Below are 21155 nucleotides of genomic sequence, written 5' to 3' on the forward strand. Positions count from 1 at the left end.
AAGACTCAGTTGAAGCAAGAATGTAAAATATCTATTAAAACTTTTTATATGGCTTTCATGTTAACATGTTAATATTTTGGATATAATGGGTTAAATAAAAAATACATTTAAAATTAATGTCAACTGTTCTTTTACTTTTTTAGTGTGGCTTTAAAATTGTTTTTATTTATTTATTTATTTATTTATTTATTTATTTATTTATTTTTTGAGACGGAGTCTCACTCTGTGGCCCAGGCTGGAGTGCAGTGGCGCAACCTCGGCTCACTGCAAGCTCCGCCTCCCGGGTTCACGCCATTCTCCTGCCTCAGCCTCTCCGAGTAGCTGGGACTACAGGCGCCCGCCACCACGCCTGGCTAATTTTTTGTATTTTTAGTAGAGACGGGGTTTCATCGTGGTCTCGATCTCCTGACCTCGTGATCCGCCCACCTCGGCCTCCCAAAGTGCTGGGATTACAAGCGTGAGCCACCGCGCCCGGCTAAAATTGTTTTTAATTAGATGTGCATCTGCAATTCAGATAGCCTAGGTACCCCCTCTGGCTGACTCTTCTCATTCTCTTTCCTTCCCAGCATACTCTCACTCATGCCCGTTTCCCAGTCTCACATAGTAGGAGAAGCCGATCTCTTGGTCAGGGCTTGCATCGGCCGGGTGGATGTAATAATCCACCAGCACTTCCTGGGGCTGGCCACATTTCAAGGGGCCATTTAGCCGGTGGATGCCAAGGAAGCTGCGGGTTGTGCTGTAGAAGGGTCGCAGGTGCAGGTAGGCATTTTGGTAGTAACGTGGCACTTGTTCCGGATTATATACTAAGTCTTCCATTTGAAACTTTCCCTGAGAGTAAAAGAGAGAGAATTTTAGCATGTGCCCCAACCATAGAAACCCCACAGACTTGTTACAGTTTTCAAATAGAGCGCTTTCTCTCAAATCTTCACTGCCTGAGAATGACATGTGGGTATTTCATTAGCGGTCCAGCCAAGGATGGATAAAGAACTCATAAACATCGTTGTGTACAGCAATATTTTGGTATGTAGGAGAGGGACGGAAGGGCTGAATTATAGTTACTAAGTGAGGGTAAATTGTGGGTGATATATCTTCACAGATATTCCTGGGATAGATGAACATGACTTAGATTATATAGAAAGCAAAGATTATATTTCAGGGATAAGAAAACTAGGTACAGGCCGGGCGCGGTGGCTCACGCTTGTAATCCCAGCACTTTGGGAGGCCGAGGTGGGCGGATCACGAGGTCAGGAGATCGAGACCACGATGAAACCCCGTCTCTACTAAAAATACAAAAAATTAGCCAGGCGTGGTGGCGGGCGCCTGTAGTCCCAGCTACTCGGAGAGGCTGAGGCAGGAGAATGGCGTGAACCCGGGAGGCGGAGCTTGCAGTGAGCCGAGATTGCACCACTGCACTGCACTCCAGCCTGGGTGAGAGAGCGAGACTTCGTCTCAAAAAAAAAAAGAAAACTAGGTACAGAAGACACTAAGATTGAAAAGTAACTATTTCTGAGTAACTGAGTCATGCCCAGAGTAAAGAAATAGTCAAATTAGCCACAAGGCAAGTAGTAGGTGTTTGCTTAATTCCTGTGGTTGAACAATCTCATTAATGGCTCCAATTCCTCACACACACCCCACCCCCTCTGAGATCAACATCATTTAACATGTAGTCTTCCAGTACCTTCCTAGTCTGACTGTGGCCCCACTGTTTGATTTGTTGGGAATGGGGTGTTAACATATGCAACAAGGGCCGGGCGCGGTGGCTCACGCCTGTAATCCCAGCACTTTGGGAGGCCAAGGCGGGTGGATCATGAGGTCAGGAGATTGAGACCATCCTGGTTAACACGGTGAAACCCCGTCTCTACTAAAAATACAAAAAATTAGCTGGGCATGATGGCGGGCGCCTGTAGTCCCAGCTACTCAGGGAGGTTGAAGCAGGAGAATGGCATGGGAGGCGAAGTTTGCAGTGAGCCGAGATCATGCCACTGCACTCCAGCCTGGGTGACAGAGCAAGACTCTGTCTCAAAAAAAAAAAATCATATGCAATATACAGAGGTTTGGAAAAGCCCTGAACATCAGCTTTTGCACTTGCACCTCATCACGGCTGTAAGAATATACCTGGGATAGCTGGCTCCTGCGTGAGAGGTATGTGGAGCACTGGCTTACAGCCAGCCGATCTGCAGACAGGTCTGGAAATCGAAATCAGCAGAGCTGCCTGACTGAATGCCCCAGATGCACAAGCAGTGAATGCTGTCTGTTGCATGATACTGAAGCTTTTAGCTGTTTGATAAGAAGCATTGTTGTGGCAGTTGATAATTGATACTTATAAGTTATCTAGAATCTAGAGTTCTCTTGTTTTCTGTTTTTATTAAGTAATGAGGGGATGGGAACGGGAAAGAGAAAGAAAAAGACTCTGAGTCACCTTTTCCTCCCTACTCTAACTTCATATATAGATAGGATCAGATAGAGATGGGGGTAAGTTAAAAGATGTATTAGTAGAAATAGTAGTTTTCATCTAAGTAAGGACTATTTATTTGATTGATATTAAAAACAGAAAGAATCTAAGGAAAACTTTTTGTCAGCTGGGGAGCAGGACTTGTGAGTGAGAGAGATGTAATTCCAAGCAGAGGGGAGGATAAGAAACAGGAAAATTCTGAAGTTTTCCTTCAGGGAAGCCTTCCTTTCTAGGAAGCTGATCCTCTGTCCATGCTTACCTCCAAAGAAACGTCTGTACCATTCCAACCGGATGTCTCCAACGTAAAGGGAGCCAGGCCATTGTTGTCAGTAACCAGGGTCTGGTTGAAGGTTCCATTTGTGCCATAAATCACCAGAAACACTAGATGGTTCTTGAGGAAGGAGTCATCATGGCCCCTAACTCTTATCTGAAGGATAAAGGTCATTAGGGATTAGAATTAGGTTTGGAGTAAGCTTGAGTATGAGGTAAAGTGAAATATTGGGTTGGTGCAAACTAATTGCGGTTTTTGGCTCTAAAAGTAATAACAGAATTTCTAAGAATACATTTCAGGGAAGAGTCCTGAAAAAGATAAATGTGATTCAAGCTTTTGAACTAGGATCTGTGAAGAACCGAAAAACAAACAGAAGTAAGAGCCCGGAGCAGAGCTAGATTTGCTCGGTGGCTAACGAAGCTCTAGAGCTCTTCATTTGCACAGCCTCCTTCAAAGGTTCTGCACATTGTTTTGCTTTCTTTTTTCTTTCTTTCCTTCCTTCCTTCTTTCCTTCCTTCCTTCCTCTTTTTTTTTTTTTGAGATGGAGTCTCAATCTGTCACGCAGGCTGGAGTGCAGTGGGACGAGCTCAGCTCACTGCAACCTCCACCTCCCAGGTTCAAGCGATTCTCCTGCCTCAGCCTCCCGAGTAGCTGGGACTATAGACCCGTGCCACCATACCCGGCTAATTTTTGTATTTTTAGTAGAGACGGGTTTTCACCATGTTGGTCAGGCTGGTCTCGAACTCCTGACCTCGTGATTCGCCCCCCTCACCCTCCCAAAGTGCTGGGATTACAGGCGTGAGCCATTGCGCCAAGCCTATTTTGCTTTCTTTTTCTTAAAGAGAATCCCCTACCCTCCCAAATTGTGTAATTCTTAGGCTCTAAAAATAATTTGCACTCACCCTTGGTCTAGAGAAATGATAACTGAGGAATAAATGCATCTCTGTGTGTGCAATATTATTGTGTGGACCAGTTGTACAAGAAGTAAAGAAAGACAAGCTGAACAAGAGGGAAATTCAGTTAGATATCAGAAAGAAAACACTGACAAAGAAAATTTAATTATTTTTTATCTTTTTTTTTTTTGAGGCAGTCTCACTCTGTCGCCCAGGCTGCAGTGCAGTGGCATGATCTTAGCTCACTGCACCCTCTGCTTCCTGTGTTCCAGCAACTCTCGTGCCTCAGACTCCCGAGTAGCTGGGATTATAGGCATGCGCCACCATGCCTGGCTAATTTTTGTTTCTTTAGTAGAGACAAGGTTTTGCCATGTTAGCCAGGCTGGTCTCGAACTCTTGGCCTCAAGTGATCTGCCCACCTCAGCCTCCCAAGGTGCTAGAACTGCAGACGTGAGCCACCATGCCCTGCCAGAAATTTTAAAATCTCGAAAGAAAATTGCTTGTCGGGCACAGTGGCTCATGCCTGTAATCCCAGCAGTTTGGGATGCCCAAGTGGACAGATCACCTGAGGTCGGGAGTTCGAGACCAGCCTGACCAACATGGAGAAACCCCATCTCTATTAAAAATACAAAATTAGCCAGGCATGGGGGCACATGCCTGTAATCCCAGCTACTCGGGAGGCTGAGACAGGAGAATCGCTTGAACCTGGGAGGTGGAGTTTGCAGTGAACAGAGATCGCACCATTGCACTCCAGGCTGGGCAACAAGAGCAAAACTCTGTCTCAAAACAAAACAAAACAAAAAAATAGAAAGAAAAACAAAATTGCTTAAAGAGCTATACATGGCTGTCAAGGAAAGTTTCATATTAACCTTGCCTAGATGCAGGAGACCAGGCTGGATGATTTCTCTAGAAACCCTGCAGCTCTTAAATATGAAGATTTAGACATTAGAAGATCAGCCCCTGGGCCAGGAGCGGTGGCTCACACTTGTAATCCCAGCACTTTGGGAGGCCGAGGAGGGCGGATCACGAGGTCAGGAGATCGAGACCACGGTGAAACCCCGTCTCTACTAAAAATACAAAAAATTAGCCGGGCGTGGTGGCGGGCGCCTGTAGTCCCAGCTACTCGGAGAGGCTGAGGCAGGAGAATGGCCTGAACCCAGGAGGCGGAGCTTGCAGTGAGCCGAGATTGCGCCACTGCACTCCAGCCTGGGCGACAGAGCGAGACTCCGTCTCAAAAAAAAAAAAAAAAAAAAGAAGATCAGCCCCTGACATTAGAAAGGCCCCTAAGGTGTCATTGTGGTCCCGGCACTCTGGGGGGCCGGGGCAGGTTGATCACTTCGGGCTAGGAGTTCGAGACCAGTCTGGCCAACATGGCGAAACATATGAAAAATACAACAGACAAACCAACCAACCAACTCAGTGACAACAAAACAGGTCTACCCTGGAGTCATACTCTAATTTTTTCTATTTTCCTCCCTTTCTGATCCTTTATCCCACTTTCTTTTTCTTCCTCTTCCTTCTCCTTCTTCATCAAATAGAGGATTGAGTTATTATCACTGATCCATATAAAGTCCCTCTCTCATTTATTTTAATTCCCACTCCCCATTTCTATTCCCCGTCTTCCCATGTGCAACCTTCCTAATATGTTTGATGCGCATCTTTTTGTTTGTATGTATTTTTAGAAAATGTCTATTGTTTTTGCGTGCAAAAAAAATTAATAAAAAAAAAAAAGAAAAAAATATTCAAGGTACTTCTTCTATGGGATTAGGGGCAGCACAGCATAGGGAGTGGAGAGTGTATACCCCAGAGGCAGGCTTCCTGGATTTGGTCATAGTTCCCATCTATTTGCTAATAACCTTGGAAAAATCACTTAGCCTCTGTTGCCTGTCTCCTTATCCATAAAATGGGTCCAATATAGTGTCTGCCTCATTGCATTATTGTAAAGATTAAAGTGAATACACGTAATGTACTTGGAACAGCGCTAAGTTAGCTCTGTGGCTATGGCTGCAGGAAGGAGGTAAATGGTTATGCACTTTTTTGTCTATGCAGAGAAAAGTTTTAACATACCTTCCCACTGAAGGGGAAATTTGGATGGTAAAAATTGCTGGTGTCTTCAAAGGTCATTGATCCCATTTGTGGAGAAATGTAGACATTCTGAGTGGCATTGGCCTCCACGCCTGCAGAGGGAAACCAGATGTATAAAGATCTAGGCACCTGATATTCTCATCTTCATGTTCAATGTCAAGTCTCTGAGACAATGGTAGGCAGAGGGATGAAGTTGAATGTATTTCTGGCCAAAGATCCAAACCAACCTCACCTCCCCAATCTTTTGGAGAAGTATGTAGTATTTCTTCTTCTTCTTTTTTTTTTTTTTTTGTGACGGAGTCTCGCTCTGTTGTCCAGGCTGGAGTGCAGTGGCACAATCTCGGCTCACTGCAAGCTCCACCTCCTGGGTTTACACCATTCTCCTGCCTCAGCCTCCCCCAGTAGCTGGGACTCCAGGCGCCCATCACCACGCCGGGCTAATTTTTTGTATTTTTAGTAGAGACAGGGTTTCACCGTGTTAGCCAGGATGGTGTCGATCTCCTGACCTCGTGATCTGCCTATCTCGGCCTCCCAAAGTGCTGGGATTACAGGCGTGAGCCATCGCGCCTGGCCCGTAGTATTTCTTATAGATGGCAAGATGGGATCTGGCATTTCCCCTTGACTATGAACTAGGAACAAGGTACACTCAAGAGGGTAGGTCTTGTATACTCGGAGTAAATCTGTCCCTGGGACCAGCCCTTTTTCTTTCTCTTTTCTTAATGAGCCAAGGAGTACCCTACTTACCTGTCCCTTCCTCCACAACAGTTGCCACAATATTGATTTGACGGCTGTACGCATATTCAATGAGGTCAAAGGTGGCCATGTCCACAGGTGCTGAGAAGCATCCTGTTTTGTCAGTCTAGTGAGGTGATCAGAGACAGAGATAGAGAGCAGATGAAGAATCTCATCTCTACGTCCATTTTATAACCTTCTGTGAAGGAAATAATTTCTCATCTCCACACTTCAGTTTCTAATATAGAAAAACTCTCCTACAACACAAAGTATACACTCACACATAGATAATCATGAAATGACTTTGAAGCTCCAAGATTTGGGAAAGGGAAAAAGAAATGACTTCAAAACTGGAAAATTGTACCTTACAGGGGTTTAGGTAAATTTCTTGGTTCCAAGGCAGACTCTAAAACACTCCCTGTTTAGGATAAAGATCCCTGCTTTGTTCTTTGGAACTGGGATGATAATTCTGGGAAACGCTTTCTACTTTGGGCTGTTTAGCTCTTTTCTAGATTGTTGCTTCCTTACTCTTTAGGACATGTGGATACGTCCTTTTTTTTTTTTTTTTTTTTTTTTTTGGTAGGGGAAGGGGACTGAGTCTTGCTTGCTCTGTCACCCAGGCTGGAGTGCAGTGGCACCATCTCAGCTCATTGCAACCTCCGCCTCCCGGGTACAAGTGATTCTCCTGTCTCAGCCTCCGAGTAGCTGGGATTTCAGGCGCACGCCACCATGCCCAGCTAATTTTTTGAATTTTTAATAGAGACGGGGTTTCACCATATTGGTCAGGCTGGTCTCAAACTCCTGACCTCGTGATCTGCCCATCTCGGCCTCCCAAAGTGCTGGGATGACAGGCGTGAGCCACCGTGCCCGGCTGATAGGTTCCTTTTTTACCTGTCATTTACTCACCTGTCCAGAGAGGTTCCTGCATTTGTCAGGTAGCTGTTCCCGTTCCACCTCTCGATACCAGTAAGTATTTGCCTTCTGACACACGGATACCTTCACTGCCCCTAGCATGGGCTTGCCATAGGTGTACCTAACCAAGAAAAGCATAAGCAGTCAGAGTTGGGAAATTCCACTTGAGATCCAACTCTTCCCCCGAACACCACTTCTTCCCTCTCACACTCCAGCCTCTGAAAGAAAGCTCTGACAATCCAGGCTAGTGCGGTGGCTCATGCCTGTAATCCCAGCACTTTGGGAGGCCGAGGCAGGTGGATCACTTGAGGCCAGGGGTTCAAGACCAGCCTAGGAAACATGGCAAGACCCTGTCTTTACTAAAAATATAAAAATTTGCTGGGCATGGTGGCCCACACCTGTAATCCCAGCTTCTCTGGGAGGAAGAGGCAGGAGAATCACTTGAACCCAGGAGATGGAGGTTGCAGTGAGCCGAGATCTCCCCACTGCACTCCAGCCTGGGTGACAGAGTGAGACTCTGTCTCAAAAAAAAAAAAAAAAAAAAAAAAGAGAAGAAGAAGAAGAAAGCAAGCTCTGACAATCCTACCTTTTTCTAGCTCTCTTCTCCTTCCCTACTTTACTCAGAGTCTTAGAGTAGACCCAATGCCACAATTAGCACCATACTAAGGACGGAAACAGTATCTTTCTTTCTCCTGATCCCTATTTATCTACGGGATTCAATATTGTATCTTGTAAAGACTAAAGCAATAATACTATCTGAGTGAGAAATGGAAAAAAACAGCAGAAACACAACTATAAAATATATTCTTGGCTGGGCGCGATGGCTCACGCCTGTAATCCAACACTTTGGGAGGCCAAGGTGTGCGGATCACCTGAGGTCAGGAGTCTGAGACCAGCCTGGCCAACACGGCGAAACCCCATCTCTACTAAAAATACAAAAATTAGCCAGGCATGGTGGCACACACCTGCGATCCCAGCTAATCTAGAGGTTGAGGCAGGAGAATCGCTTGAACCTGGGAGGTGGAGGCTGCAGTGAGCCAAGATTGCACGATTGCACTCCAGCCTGGACAACAAGAGTGAAACTTCATCTCAAAAAAAAAAAGAACAAAAAAAAAGGTCTTGGATAAGCCATGACTCTGAATTACATAAAATACCCCAAGTTTTGGCCCACCCATAATCCCACATCCCATGTCATTCCCTCATCATGTCTCTCGATGCATCTTTAATCTCCACCAGATCCCAAGCTTCTGCTCTTACCTACAACAAATTTTTACTAAGAAAGATTCCTGCACCGTTGATAACTCCTTGGGTTCCACCACTTCCACCTTAAACTTCGGCAGCACTGAAGAGAGTAAAAGGAGAAATGGAAAAAGAATTGGAGGAGGACTCAGTCAGACAGGCAGTGAGCAGAGGGGTATAAACACAGTGAGAATTAAATTAACGGATCTAATGAAGGAGACATTATTGAGGTAGCATGTTCCTGAAGTAATTAGCTGGTTCAGCATCGATTCAAAAATGAATAAATAATCCTTTCCCAGAGTAGATTTTACTCCAGCTTTGCTGATTTTTTTTTTTTTTGATACACAGTCTGGCTCTGTCGCCTAGGCTGGAGTGCAGTGGCGCGATCTGAGCTCACTGCAAGCTCCGCCTCCTGGGTTTACGCCATTCTCCTGCCTCAGCCTCCCGAGTAGCTGGGACTACAGGCGCCTGCCACCATGCCCAGCTAATTTTTTGTATTTTTTTTGTTTTTTTGTTTTTTTGTTTTTTTTTTTTTTTGAGACGGAGTCTTTCTCTGTCCCCCAGGCTGGAGTGCACTGGCACGATCTCGGCTCACTGCAAGCTCCGCCTCCCGGGTTCACGCCATTCTCCTGCCTCAGCCTCCTGAGTAGCTGGGATTACAGGCGCCCGCCACCACGCCCGGCTAATTTTTTTTTGTATTTTTAGTAGAGACGGGGTTTCACTGTGTTAGCCAGGATGGTCTCGATCTCCTGACCTCGTGATCCGCCCGCCTCGGCCTCCCAAAGTGCTGGGATTACAGGCTTGAGCCACCGCGCCCGGCCTAATTTTTTGTATTTTTAGTAGAGACGGGGTTTCACTGTGTTAGCCAGGATGGTCTCGATCTCCTGACCTCGTGATCCACCCGCCTTGGCCTCCCAAAGTCCTGGGATTACAGGCATGAGCCACTGCGCCCGGCCCCACCTTTGCTGATTTTAAGATGAGATTATGCCCAATACTTTGGCCTGTCCATTCCCCCACCTACCATATTCCTCCACACTGAAAGTACCAAAGGTCTTGCCCTCAGCCACTGCCACAGTGTAGGTGCCCAGCATTGCCTCTGGTGCCAGTTGGAAGGACAGGTCTACAATGCCTTGCTCAGGTACCACTTCCAGCCACTGTGCAATCCTGTTGCTATTTGGATCCTGTCCAATACAGAAACTGCATGATGTGCCTGCCTGTTTGCTTCCCACTCTGCACTGCAAAACGCAGGTAAAGAAGCAAAGGCAGGTAAAGAACCTCACCCATTGCTCATGACCCCTGTGGTCTGTGTCCAGGAAGAGCAGCTCCCTGTGTTATTTATAACTTTCTTTATGACTGAATTAGGTAAATATTTCTATAGATCCAGCCCTCATTTGGTAGGAAATCTTGTGGATTTTAATGATCAGACTGCGCCCTCTAAAGTGTTATCTCCAGTTTTAGAAAGTAGGACCCAGGATGTCATTTACAAAGAATGTTTACTCTGTTTCTGGTTGCTATTAGGGGACAAAGCTGAGGAAATTTTTTTTTTTTTTTTTTTTTGAGACAGTCTCTGTCGCCCAGGCTGGAGTGCAGTGGCGCGATCTCGGCTCACTGCGAGCTCCGCCTCCCGGGTTCACTCCATCCTCCTGCCTCAGCCTCCTGAGTAGCTGGGACTACAGGCACCCGCCACCACGCTCGGCTAATTTTTTTGTATTTTTAGTAGAGATGGGGTTTCACCACGTTAGCGAGGATGGTCTCCATCTCCTGACCTCGTGATCCGCCCACCTCAGCCTTCCAAAGTGCTGGGATTACAGGCGTGAGCCACCGCGCCCGGCCAGCTGAGGAGACTGATTGAAAGATACCTAAAACATGGGTGATTTAATGGAAAAATGGAGGAGATAGTGTGGAGAAATCCCCCTCTAGATTCTTTCCTTTAAAACACTTCTCAGGTGTTTATGTTATCATGTACCTGTTGAGAATGCCTATGGCAAGGGCTATTACCTTAGACTAAGAGGAGTACAGAACCAAGCCTGATTACCTTAGACTAAGAGGAGTACAGAACCAACCAAGTCGGCTGGGCACAGAGAAGTTAGGGGAATGAGAGAGCGGTGTAGTCACTACAGAGGCTGGTGTCCTTGTCTACTGAAACGTAGGTGTGAGAGACCAGGAGGGCAGAGGCAAGAGAGCAGGCACAGCTTAGGTGGATGTGGGCGCTCGGTGCTGGGCAGAGTCATGGGGCTCTGGGCCAAGATCTCAGAGTTGCTTCTGTCTTCAAGGTGTACCACCAAATTCTCATTCTTCCTCTTCCACCACTGACAGAGAAGAGAAAAAAACTTCCACTTACCTGTAGTTCCACCATGGAGTACTGAAAAGGAAAACCAGATAATGCGGGTTAAAGAAGGTTGACAGCAATAAGAATAAGTTTGCTGAAAGCAAAAGTTCACAAAGAATTCTTCCTTTCCCTCTTGCCCATTTCTTCATTTCTTCCTTTCTAAATGGCTCTTTTGTGCCTTGAAAAGAGTAACAATGGGGGCACAGATTTCTTGGGAGAGAAACAAGGCAGGAGGAGGGGAAGAGCGGGGGCAGGAATCTCAAAAAAATTGCCAGTCTCCAAAAGATTTGAAGAAGTGGAGCATCAGACCAGTCTCAGTGCCCTGTGACTGAGCTCTTGCACAACAAACATGCCCTAAAAGAAGTATTAGCACCAGGGGGTTCCTCAATGTTTAAACCTCTTCTTGGTAGCCAACCATCTCCTGGCCTCTTCCTTTACCATCTGAGTGCTTGTGGGCAGGGACCTTACTTTCAAGCATTGCAAATAATTACTTTTAAAATTGTTTGAAATAGTTCCATTGGAGAATCATGTATCAGTTTCCTCAAGACAGTAGTTGCTAAATAGATGCGAAAACCATTAAGTTTGTGAGGAACAGGTCATTGTGCTTGCAACTAGATGAGATTGAAAGCTGGAATTCAGTGAATAGCAGGAGAAGGGCTCAGAGAGAGTGCAAAGGTATTCAAAAGAGAAGACCAGTTTGGATCTAACTTGGAAAGAAGAGAATGAAATCAAGACAGTGCTTGATTTTTTTATTCTTGGGCCAAGTGCCATGTGATGCCAACCAGTGAAGAAGCTGAACCACTGAATACAAATATCAGCTTTGATATTAGGGATAATGGCAATTCTTCAAAAAAAGCCAAAAAATAAGGAGATATAAGGATCAAATGAGCTAGGACTTCCACAAACCTGGGCTATATAAACATCAGGAGGAGAATATCACTAAGATTGCTATAGATTTCCATAAAGTCAAAACAAAAAAAACACTTCTTTAGGCCAGATACAGTGGCTCACACCTGTAATCCCAGCACTTTGGGAGGCTGAGGCAGGTGGATCACCTGAGGTCAGGAGTTCAAGCCCAGCCTGGCCAACATGGTGAAACCCTATCTCTACTAAAAATACAAAAATTAGCCAGACGTGGTGGCACACACCCAGCTACTCCAGAGGCTGAGGCAGAAGAATCACTTGAACCCGGACAGCGGAGGTTGCTTGAGCCGAGATCATGCCCCTGCACTCCAGCCTGGGTGACAAAGTGACTCAAAAACAAAATACAAAACAACAACAACAAAAAACACTTAGATAACAAAGTACTTTTCTCACACAGGGATCAAGAATCAGGAAAGACATCACTTGGCCAGAAATAGGCTCTGGAAGAAAATAAGTGTTTCACTAGGAAAGTAGCATTTCTGAGGCCAGGCATGGTGGCTCACGCCTATAATCCCAGCACTTTGGGAGGCTGAGGTGGGCAGATCACCTGAGGTCAGGAGTTTGAGACCAGCCTGACCAACATGGTGAAACCACATTTCTACTAAAAATACAAAATTAGCCAGATGTGGTGGTGTGTGCCTGTAAACCCAACTACTCGGGAGGCTGAGGTGGGAGAATCCTTTGAACCCAGGAGGCAGAGGTTGCAGTGAGCTGAGATCCCGCTACTGCATTCCAGCCTGGGCAACACAGCGAAACTCCGTCTCAAAAAAAAAAGGAAAGTAGCATTTCCGAATGGAAGTTGCCTGGAGTTTCTGTATAACTGAGTATAGCAATCAAGTTAGGGTCAGTTAATATCAGTCTTACTTTACTTGTTTGGGGATTAAATATTGTGCTGTGTAAATGAAACCGACTTTGCAAAATTAAAACTGAGGAAATGATGACAGTGAAAGAAGTCAGACCTGACCAACTCCATCTTGCTTCTAGCTTTTAAGCTGTCCTTGTGGATTTCTGGGTGTAAGCCAAACTAACTTTGGGAAGGAATTCAGTTCATGGTTTGACTCTGAAACAAAATTGATAACAGCCCTTTCCCAAAAAGACCTCCTTCTTCCCTGGGGTCCAGTCTGCCTTTGCAGGACTAACAAATTAGCTACAAGATTAGAAATTACAGTTTAGGGGTCATGCAGCCTCTGGCTCCAAGAGTCTGAACCTCCCCAACTTGCTCCTGGGGAGAACATCACTGTTGTAAAACCTAAGATCAGTGCTTGAGATGTTTTGCAGACCCTGCATTCAGTGGATCAGCTGACACCACCCAGACCAGTAATCTGGCTCAACCAGTTCTGCCATCCCACCCAGGAGGAGGAAAACAGCAAGAAAACCTCACTTTGGCCATCTATGACTCCATCTCCAATCTGACACTCAGCACTCCCCACTTCCCAAGCCCCTACCTGCCAAATTATCTTTAAAAACTATTTCTTGGCCAGGCACGGTGGCTCACGCCTGTAATCCCAGCACTTTGGGAGGCCAAGGTGGATGGATCACTTGAGGTCGGGAGTTCAAGAACAGCCTGACCAACATGAAGAAAACCCGTCTCTACTAAAAATACAAAAATTAGCCGGGCATGTTGGCGCATGCGTGTAATCCCAGCTACTTGGGAGGCTGAGGCAGGAGAATCGCTTGAACCTGGGAGGCGGAGGTTGGCATGAGCCGAGATCGCGCCGTTGCACTCCAGCCTGATCAACAAGAGTGAAACTCCGTCTCAAAAAAAAAAAAAAAAAAAAAAATCAATTTCCAAATGCTCAGGGAGACTGATTTGGGTAACAATAAAACTCCAGTCTCCCACACAGCGAGCTCTGCGTGAGTTACTCTTTCTTCATTGTAATTCCCCTGTCTCGATAAACCAGCCCTGTCTAAGCAGCAGGCAAGGTGAACCCATTAGGTGGTTACATAAACACAATTTTTATTCTAGCTTTCTTGGTAAAATTCCTTTTGTTAATCTCAGTGTTTCAGCTGAATTTGGAGGGAGGGCTTGGCTAGAGTAGAGTGGGGAGGAAGGAATAACTTTACAAGAGAAAGAGAGCCTAACTGCAGAAATCAGAACACCTGGAAGTAACCCCGCATCATTTGAATCATAACAGGGGTAGTTAATGAGATCAACTCTGAGGGTAAATGAGTCTAAAATAGTGCTGCCACGGGCCACGCTTTGAACCCAGCACCTCCTTGTTGCAGCTCTAGGGAAAACAGTCTGTTAAGAAATAAGTGCTCAGGCCAGGTGCAGTGACTCAGTCCTATAATCCCAACACTTTGGGAGACCGAAGCGAGAGAGGCCAGGAGTTCAAGACCAGCCTGGGCAACAAGGTGAGACTCCCCCATCTCTACAAAAAATAAAATAATTAGCCAGGTGTGGTGGCGCACACCTGTGGTCCCAGCTACTGGGGAGACTGAGATGGGAAGATTACTTGAGCCTGGGGCAGGGTCAAAGCTGCAGTGAGCCATGACTGTGGCACTGCACTCCAGCCTAGGTGACAGAATGAGGCCTTGTCTTAAAATGTTAAAAATAAATAAATAAAATTCAAAAAGTAAAAAATAAGTACTCAACATTATACTGAACTCCTACCAAAGAAAAGCTACAGGTGATGGGAAGCAGGAACTGCAAGGAAATCTATATTGGGAAAGAGAGTAGCGGGTAGGGCATTGCTAATCATAACAAGCTAATAACTTCCCTGCACACAGGGAAAGGAAACAGCAGCTCTGAGAACATGGAGAAGGAAAATGGAAATTTTCATGCGCGTCCGTGTGAAGAGACCATCAGACAGGCTTTGCGTGAGCAATAAAGCTGTTTATTTCACCTGGGTGCAGGTGGGCTGAGTCCGAAAAGAGTCAGCGAAGGGAGATAGGGGTGGGGCTGTTTTAAAGGATTTGGGTAGTTAAAGGAAAATTACAGTCAAAGGGGGTTTGTTCTCTGGCGGGCAGGAGTGCGGGTCGCAAGGTGCTCAGTGGGCGCGCTTTTTGAGCCAGGAAAAGGACTTTCACAAGGTAATGTCATCACTTAAGGCAAGGACCGGCCATTTTCACTTCTTTTGTGGTGGAATGTCATCAGTTAAGGTGGGGCAGGGCAAATTCACTTCTTTTGTGATTCTTCACTTACTTCAGGCCATCTGGGCATATACGTGCAAGTCACAGGGGATGCAATGGCTTGGCTTGGGCTCAGAGGCCTGACATTCCTGCCTTCTTATATTAATAAGAAAAATAAAACAAAATAGTGTTGAAGTCTTGGGGCGGCGAAAATTTTTGGGGGGTGGTATGGAGAGAGAGAATGGGCGATGCTTCTCAGGGCTGCTTCGAGCGGGATTAGGGGCAGTGTGGGAACCTAGAGTGGGAGAGATTAAGCTGAAGGAAGATTTTGTGGTAAGGGGTGATATTGTGGGGTTGTTAGAAGAAACACTTGTTGTGTAGAATTATTGGTGATGGCCTGGATACGGTTTTGTATGAATTGAAAAACTAAATGGAATAAGAGAAGGAGAAAAACAGGTATTAAAGGTCTAAGAATTGGGAGGACCCAGGACATCTGATTAGAGAGTGCCTAAGGAGATTCAGCATAGTCCTGCCAGCAAAGATTATTTACTTCAAGAGTTTAGAGTGGCGGTTTGGGGATAGCACCAGGAGATATCAGCTGTGATGGCTTGGAAAAACAGTGTAAACTGGCAGTGTAAACAAGAGCAGGGCATGTATGAGTAGTTAAGAACGGTGAATAGGAGTATGACTAGACAGAAGATAGTAGGGATGACAAGTTTTCTGGGGCACAGTCTAAGTTGGTCTGGTGTCTGGAATGAGACTGGGGCCTAACAAAAAGGAGCATCTATACAGGAGCTTAAATGGGCTGTACCTTGTAGCATTCCGAGGAAAGGCCTGAATTCTGAGAAGTGAAAGTGGTAAAAGTATTGTCCAGTCCTTTTTAAGTTGGTGGCTGAGCTTGGTGAGGTGTGTTTTTAAAAGACCATTAGTCTGTCACTGAATACTAAGAGCCTGAAAAAATGCTTGGCTGATTTGACTAATAAAGGCTGGTCTGTTTTCAGACTGTATAGAGGTGGGAAGGCTAAACTGAGGAATTATGTCTGACAGAAGGGAAGAAATGACTGCGGTGGCCTTCTCAGACCCTGTAGGAAAGGCCTCTACCTATCCAGTGAAAGTGTCTACCTAGACTAAGAGGTATTTTAGTTATCTGACTCGGGGCATGTTGAGTAAAGCTAATTTGCCAGTCCTGGTTGGGGGCAAATCTTCAAGCTTGATGTGTAGGGAAGGGAGGGGGCCTGAATAATCCCTGAGGAGTAGTAGAATAGCAGATGGAACACTGAGAAGTTATTTCCTCGAGGATAGATTTCCACGATGGAAAGGAAATGAGAGGTTCTAAGAGGCGGGCTAGTGGCTTGTACTGTAGCATAGCCTGCCTTTGCTGGTGTGTGGCGATTAGGCCTGGTGGAACTGCCATCAATAAATCAAGCATGATCAGGGTGAGGAATAGGAAAGAAGGAAATATGGGGAAATGGGGTGAATGGCAGGTGGATCAGAGAGATACAGTCATGGGGGTCAGGTGTAGTATCAGGAATAATGTGGGAGGCCGGATTGAGGTCCGGGCCAGGAACAATGGTAATTGTGGGACTTAACAAAGAGTGAGTACAGCTGAGGGATCCGGGGAGCAGAAAGTATATGTGTCAGGTATGAGGAAGAAAATAGATTTTGGAAGTCATGAGAAATGTAGAGAGTAAGTTGAGCATAGTTTGTGATTTTTAGGGCCTCTAAAAGTATTAGGGCGGCAGCAGCTGCTGCACGGAGACATGATGGCTAGGCTAAAACAGTAAGGTCAAGTTGTTTGCACCGAAAGGCTACAGGGTGTGGTCCTGGCTCTTGTGTAAGAATTCTGACCGCACTAACCATGCCTAGGAAGGAAAGGAGTTGTTGTTTTGTAAGGGATTGAGGTTTGGGAGATTAATCAGACACGATCAGCAGGGAAAGCACGTGTATTTTTATGAGAATTATGCCGAGATAGGTAACAGATGAGGAAGAAATTTGGGCTTGACTGAAGTAATGGGGGCTGTCTGTGAAGCCTTGCGGCAGTACAGCCCAGGTAATTTGCTGAGCCTAATGGGTGTCAGGGTCAGTCCAAGTGAAAGTGAAGAGAGGCTGGGATGAAGGGTGCAAAGGAATAGTAAAGAAAGCATGTTTGAGATCCAGAACAGAATAATGGATTGTGGAGGGAGGTATTGAGGATAGGAGAGTATATGGGTTTGGCACCATGGAGTGGATAGGCAAAACAATTTGGTTGATAAGGCGCAGATCCTGAACTAACTTGTAAGGCTTGCCTGGTTTTGGGACAGGTAAAATGGGGGAATGGTAAGGAGAGTTTATAGGCTTTAAAAGGCCATGCTGTAGCAGGGGAGTGATAACAGGCTTTAACCCTTTCAAAGCATGCTGTGGGATGGGATCTTGGCATTGAGTGCGGTAAGGGTGATTAGGTTTTAATGAGATGGTAAGGGATGCATGATTGGTCGCCAAGGAGGGAGTAGAGGTATCTTATACTTGTGGGTTAAGGCGGGGGAATACAAGAGGAGGACGCAAAGGAGGCTTTGGATTGGGAAGAAGGGCAGCAATGAGATGCGGCTGTAATCCAGGAATAGTCAGGGGAGCAGATAATTTAGTTAAAGTGTCTCAGCCTAATAAAGGAACTGGCAGGTGGGGATAACTGAAAGGAGTGCTTAAAAGAGTATTGTCTAAGTTGCCACTAGAGTTGGGGAGTTTTAAGAGGTTTAGAAGCCTGGCCATCAATACCTACAACAGTTATGGAGGCAAGGGAAACAGGCCCTTGAAAAGAAGGTAATGTGGAGTGGGTAGCCTCCATATTGATTAAGAAGGAGACGGAGGCCGGGCGCGGTGGCTCATGCCTGTAATCCCAGCACTTTGGGAGGCCGAGGCGGGTGGATCACGAGGTCGGGATATCGAGACCATCCTGGCTAAAACGGTGAAACTCCATCTCCACTAAAAATATAAAAAATTAGCCGGGCGTGGTGGTGGGCGCCTGTAGTCCCAGCTACTCAGGAGGCTGAGGCAGGAGAATGGCGTGAACTCGGGAGGCAGAGCTTGCGGTGAGCCAAGATCGCGCCACTGCACTCCAGCCTGGATGACAAAGCGAGACTCCGTCTCGAAAAAAAAAAAAAGAAGGGGACGGACTTACTTTCCACTGTGAGTTACCTAAAGCTCGGTGTCTATGATGGTCTACAGGGCTTCCGAGGTGATTGGGCAGCGTCAGTCTTCAGCCGCCAAGCCAAGAAGATCTGGGAAGCAGTCAGAGAGCCTTGGGCCAGAGTTCCAGGGGCTCTGGGAGTGGCTGCCAGGTGAGTTGGACAGTCCAATTTCCAGTGGGGTCCCGCACAGATGGGATGCGGCTTAGGAGGAATCCTGGGCTGCAAGCATTCCTTGGCCTGGTGGTCAGATTTCTGGCACTTGTAGCAAGCTCCTGGGGGAGGAGGTTCTGGAGGAACGCCTGGCCACTGCGGTTCAGGCGTTTGGAAATTCTTGTGTGCTGGAGATGTGGCTGGGGTTTGTCTCACAGTGGAGGCAAGGAATTGCAATTTTTTTCTATTATTGTACACCTTGAAGGTGAGGTTAATCAAGTCCTGTTGTGGGGTCTGAGGGCCAGATTCTAATTTTTGGAGTTTTATTTAATGTCGGGAGCAGATTGGGTAATAAAATTTATATTGAGAATAAGACGGCCTTTTGACCTTTTAGGGTCTAAGGCTGTAAAGCGTCTCAGGGTTGCTGCCAAATGAGCCATGAACTGGGCTGGCTTTTTATATTTGATGAAAAAGAGCCTAAACGCTATCTGATTTGGGATAAAGAAAAAGGAGCATTAACCTTGACTATGCCTTTAGCTCCAGCCACCTTTTTAAGAGTAAATTGCTGAGCAGGTGGGAGGGCTAGTCACGGAACGAAACTGTAAGCCGGACCGGGTGTGAGGAGGGGAGGTAATAAAAGGATTATAAGGTGGAGGAGCGGAGGCTGAGGAAGAATTGGGACCTAGCTCGGTCTGGTGAGGAGGGGAGAGGTCAGATGGGTCTGTAGAAAAGGAAGATTAGAAAGACTCAGCGACGCTTGGGGTTGGGATTGAGGGGACAAGTGGGAGGGAAAGAGGGAAGATTTGGGATGAGTTGCATTGGGCACAGAGATAGGAAGGGACTGATGTGTAAAAGAATGCCTGGATGTCAGGCACCTCAGACCATTTGCCCATTTTACAAGAATTATTTAGATCTTGTAGGATGGAAAAATTGAAAGTGCTGTTTTCCTGCTATTTGGAACTACTGTCGAGTTTGTATTGTGGTCAAGCGGCATTGCAGAAGAAAATAAGATGCTTAGATTTTAGGTCAGGTGAGAGTTGAAGAGGTTTTCAGTTCTTAAGAACACAGGCTAAGGGAGAAGAAGGAGGAATGGAAGGTGGAAGCTTGCCCATAGTGAAGGAGGCAAGCCCAGAGAAAAGAATAGAGACACGGAGAAGGGGTCGGGGGTTCTTGCCCTCCAGAAAAGCAGAGAAGTGGTCGGGGCATGGAAATAAGGGATTGGGGCACAGAAGTATGAGGTTGGGGCATGGAAATAAGGGATCAGGGCACAGAGATGAGATCGGGGTGCGGAAATAGGTGATTAGGGGGTTCTTGCCCCCTAGAAAAGTGGGACTTGCTCCTAAGGGTGAAGGCGAAGGGGTTGGGGGTTTCTTGCCCCCCAGAAAATCAGAGAAGGGGTAGAGACATGGAGAGAAGGGGTTGGGGTACTTGCCCCTTTCCTAGAAAAGCGGGACTTGCCGCTAAGGGTGAAGGACCAAGGCAGGCGTCCCTGCGTGGTCTGACACCTCTGGAACGTGGGTGAATAATCAGAGAGGTGTCCCTGCAATGATTAAACACCAAGGGAAGGCTGCCTTCCCTGTCCGTGACTGGAGCCAGAGTTTTGGGTCCACGGATAAAACGTGTCTCCTTTGTCTCTATCAGAAAATGAAGGGAATTGAAATTAAGAGAAGGGAGAGATTGAAGTGTGGCGTCAAGATTCAAAGGAGAAAGAGGTTGAGGGATAGTGAGGGAGGTTGGAGAAGAGAGTAAAAAGAGGCCGCTTACCGGATTTGAAATTGGTGAGGTGTTTCTTGGGCTGGTCGGTCTGAGGACCTGAGGTCGTAGGTGGATCTTTCTCATGGAGCAAAGAGCAGGAGGACAGGGGATTGATCTCCCAAGGGAGGTCCCCCGATCCGAGTCACGGCACGAAATTTCATGCACGTCCGTGTGAAGAGACCACCAAACAGGCTTTGTGTGAGCAATAAAGCTGTTTATTTCACCTGGGTGCAGGTGGGCTGAGTCCGAAAAGAGAGTCAGTGAAGGGAGATAGGGGTGGGGCCATTTTAAAGGATTTGGGTAGGTAAAGGAAAATTACAGTCAAAGGGGGTTTGTTCTCTGGCGGGCAGGAGTGGGGGGTCGCAAGGTGCTCAGTGGGGGAGCTTTTTGAGTCAGGATGAGCCAGGAAAAGGACTTTCACAAGGTAATGTCATCACTTAAGGCAAGGACCGGCCATTTTCACTTCTTTTGTGGTGGAATGTCATCAGTTAAGGTGGGGCAGGGCAAATTCACTTCTTTTGTGATTCTTCACTTACTTCAGGCCATCTGGGCATATACGTGCAAGTCACAGGGGATGCAATGGCTTGGCTTGGGCTCAGAGGCCTGACAGAAATCATGCTTTCTCTATGTTTATCTCTAAAAGTTTCATTTGAATACACAAGCTGTGACAGATGGAAGAGGAAGAAAGCAGGGGAGTCCAGGATATAAGTGTCCCAGAAGCATGTAGAAATGACACATGCTCCAGCTTGAGATCAATGACCTATTGTAAGGCTTATGATTCTAGGGATGGGAGTCCAAGGAAAAATCAAATATTTGCAAAATGTTGCTACATTTTAACCTTTGGCATATACTTATTTAATGTTGCCTTAAGAGAATTACCTACTTTGTAAATTATTTTGTCTCATAGAAACAGTGGAAGCAGACATTCTCCTTTCTGCCTTAAAAAAAAAAAACAAACTTTTTTCAGTCCTGAAGACAAGGTCTTGAAGTTTGCAAAAACTCTTGAAAGGGGGCTGAGTGTGGTGGCTCTTGTCTGTAATCCCAGCACTTTGGGAGGCCAAGGTGGGTGGAACACTTGAGGTCAGGAGTTTGACACCAGCCTGGCCAACATGGTGTGACCCTGTTTTTACTAAAAATACAAAAATTAGCTGGGCGTGGTGGTGCACGCCTGTAATCC

At 46.3% G+C, this 21155-nt stretch overlaps 1 protein-coding gene across 1 annotated transcript in view; it reads right to left on the reverse strand.

The window, feature by feature from the left end:
• A2ML1 (alpha-2-macroglobulin like 1) overlaps positions 1-21155 on the reverse strand; it is a 61668-nt gene that overhangs the window by 32346 nt on the left and 8167 nt on the right. Inside the window, exons 5-12 of the mRNA XM_030804435.1 lie at positions 10926-10946; positions 9606-9765; positions 8603-8687; positions 7340-7466; positions 6446-6560; positions 5684-5793; positions 2712-2879; positions 601-828 (exon numbers count right to left, since the gene is read on the reverse strand). Coding sequence (XP_030660295.1) covers positions 601-828; positions 2712-2879; positions 5684-5793; positions 6446-6560; positions 7340-7466; positions 8603-8687; positions 9606-9765; positions 10926-10946 — 1014 coding nt within the window. The remainder of the gene's footprint in view (positions 1-600; positions 829-2711; positions 2880-5683; positions 5794-6445; positions 6561-7339; positions 7467-8602; positions 8688-9605; positions 9766-10925; positions 10947-21155) is intronic.

This window comes from Nomascus leucogenys, chromosome 23, assembly GCF_006542625.1.
Source record: "Nomascus leucogenys isolate Asia chromosome 23, Asia_NLE_v1, whole genome shotgun sequence".
In the NCBI taxonomy this organism is placed as follows: domain Eukaryota; kingdom Metazoa; phylum Chordata; class Mammalia; order Primates; family Hylobatidae; genus Nomascus; species Nomascus leucogenys.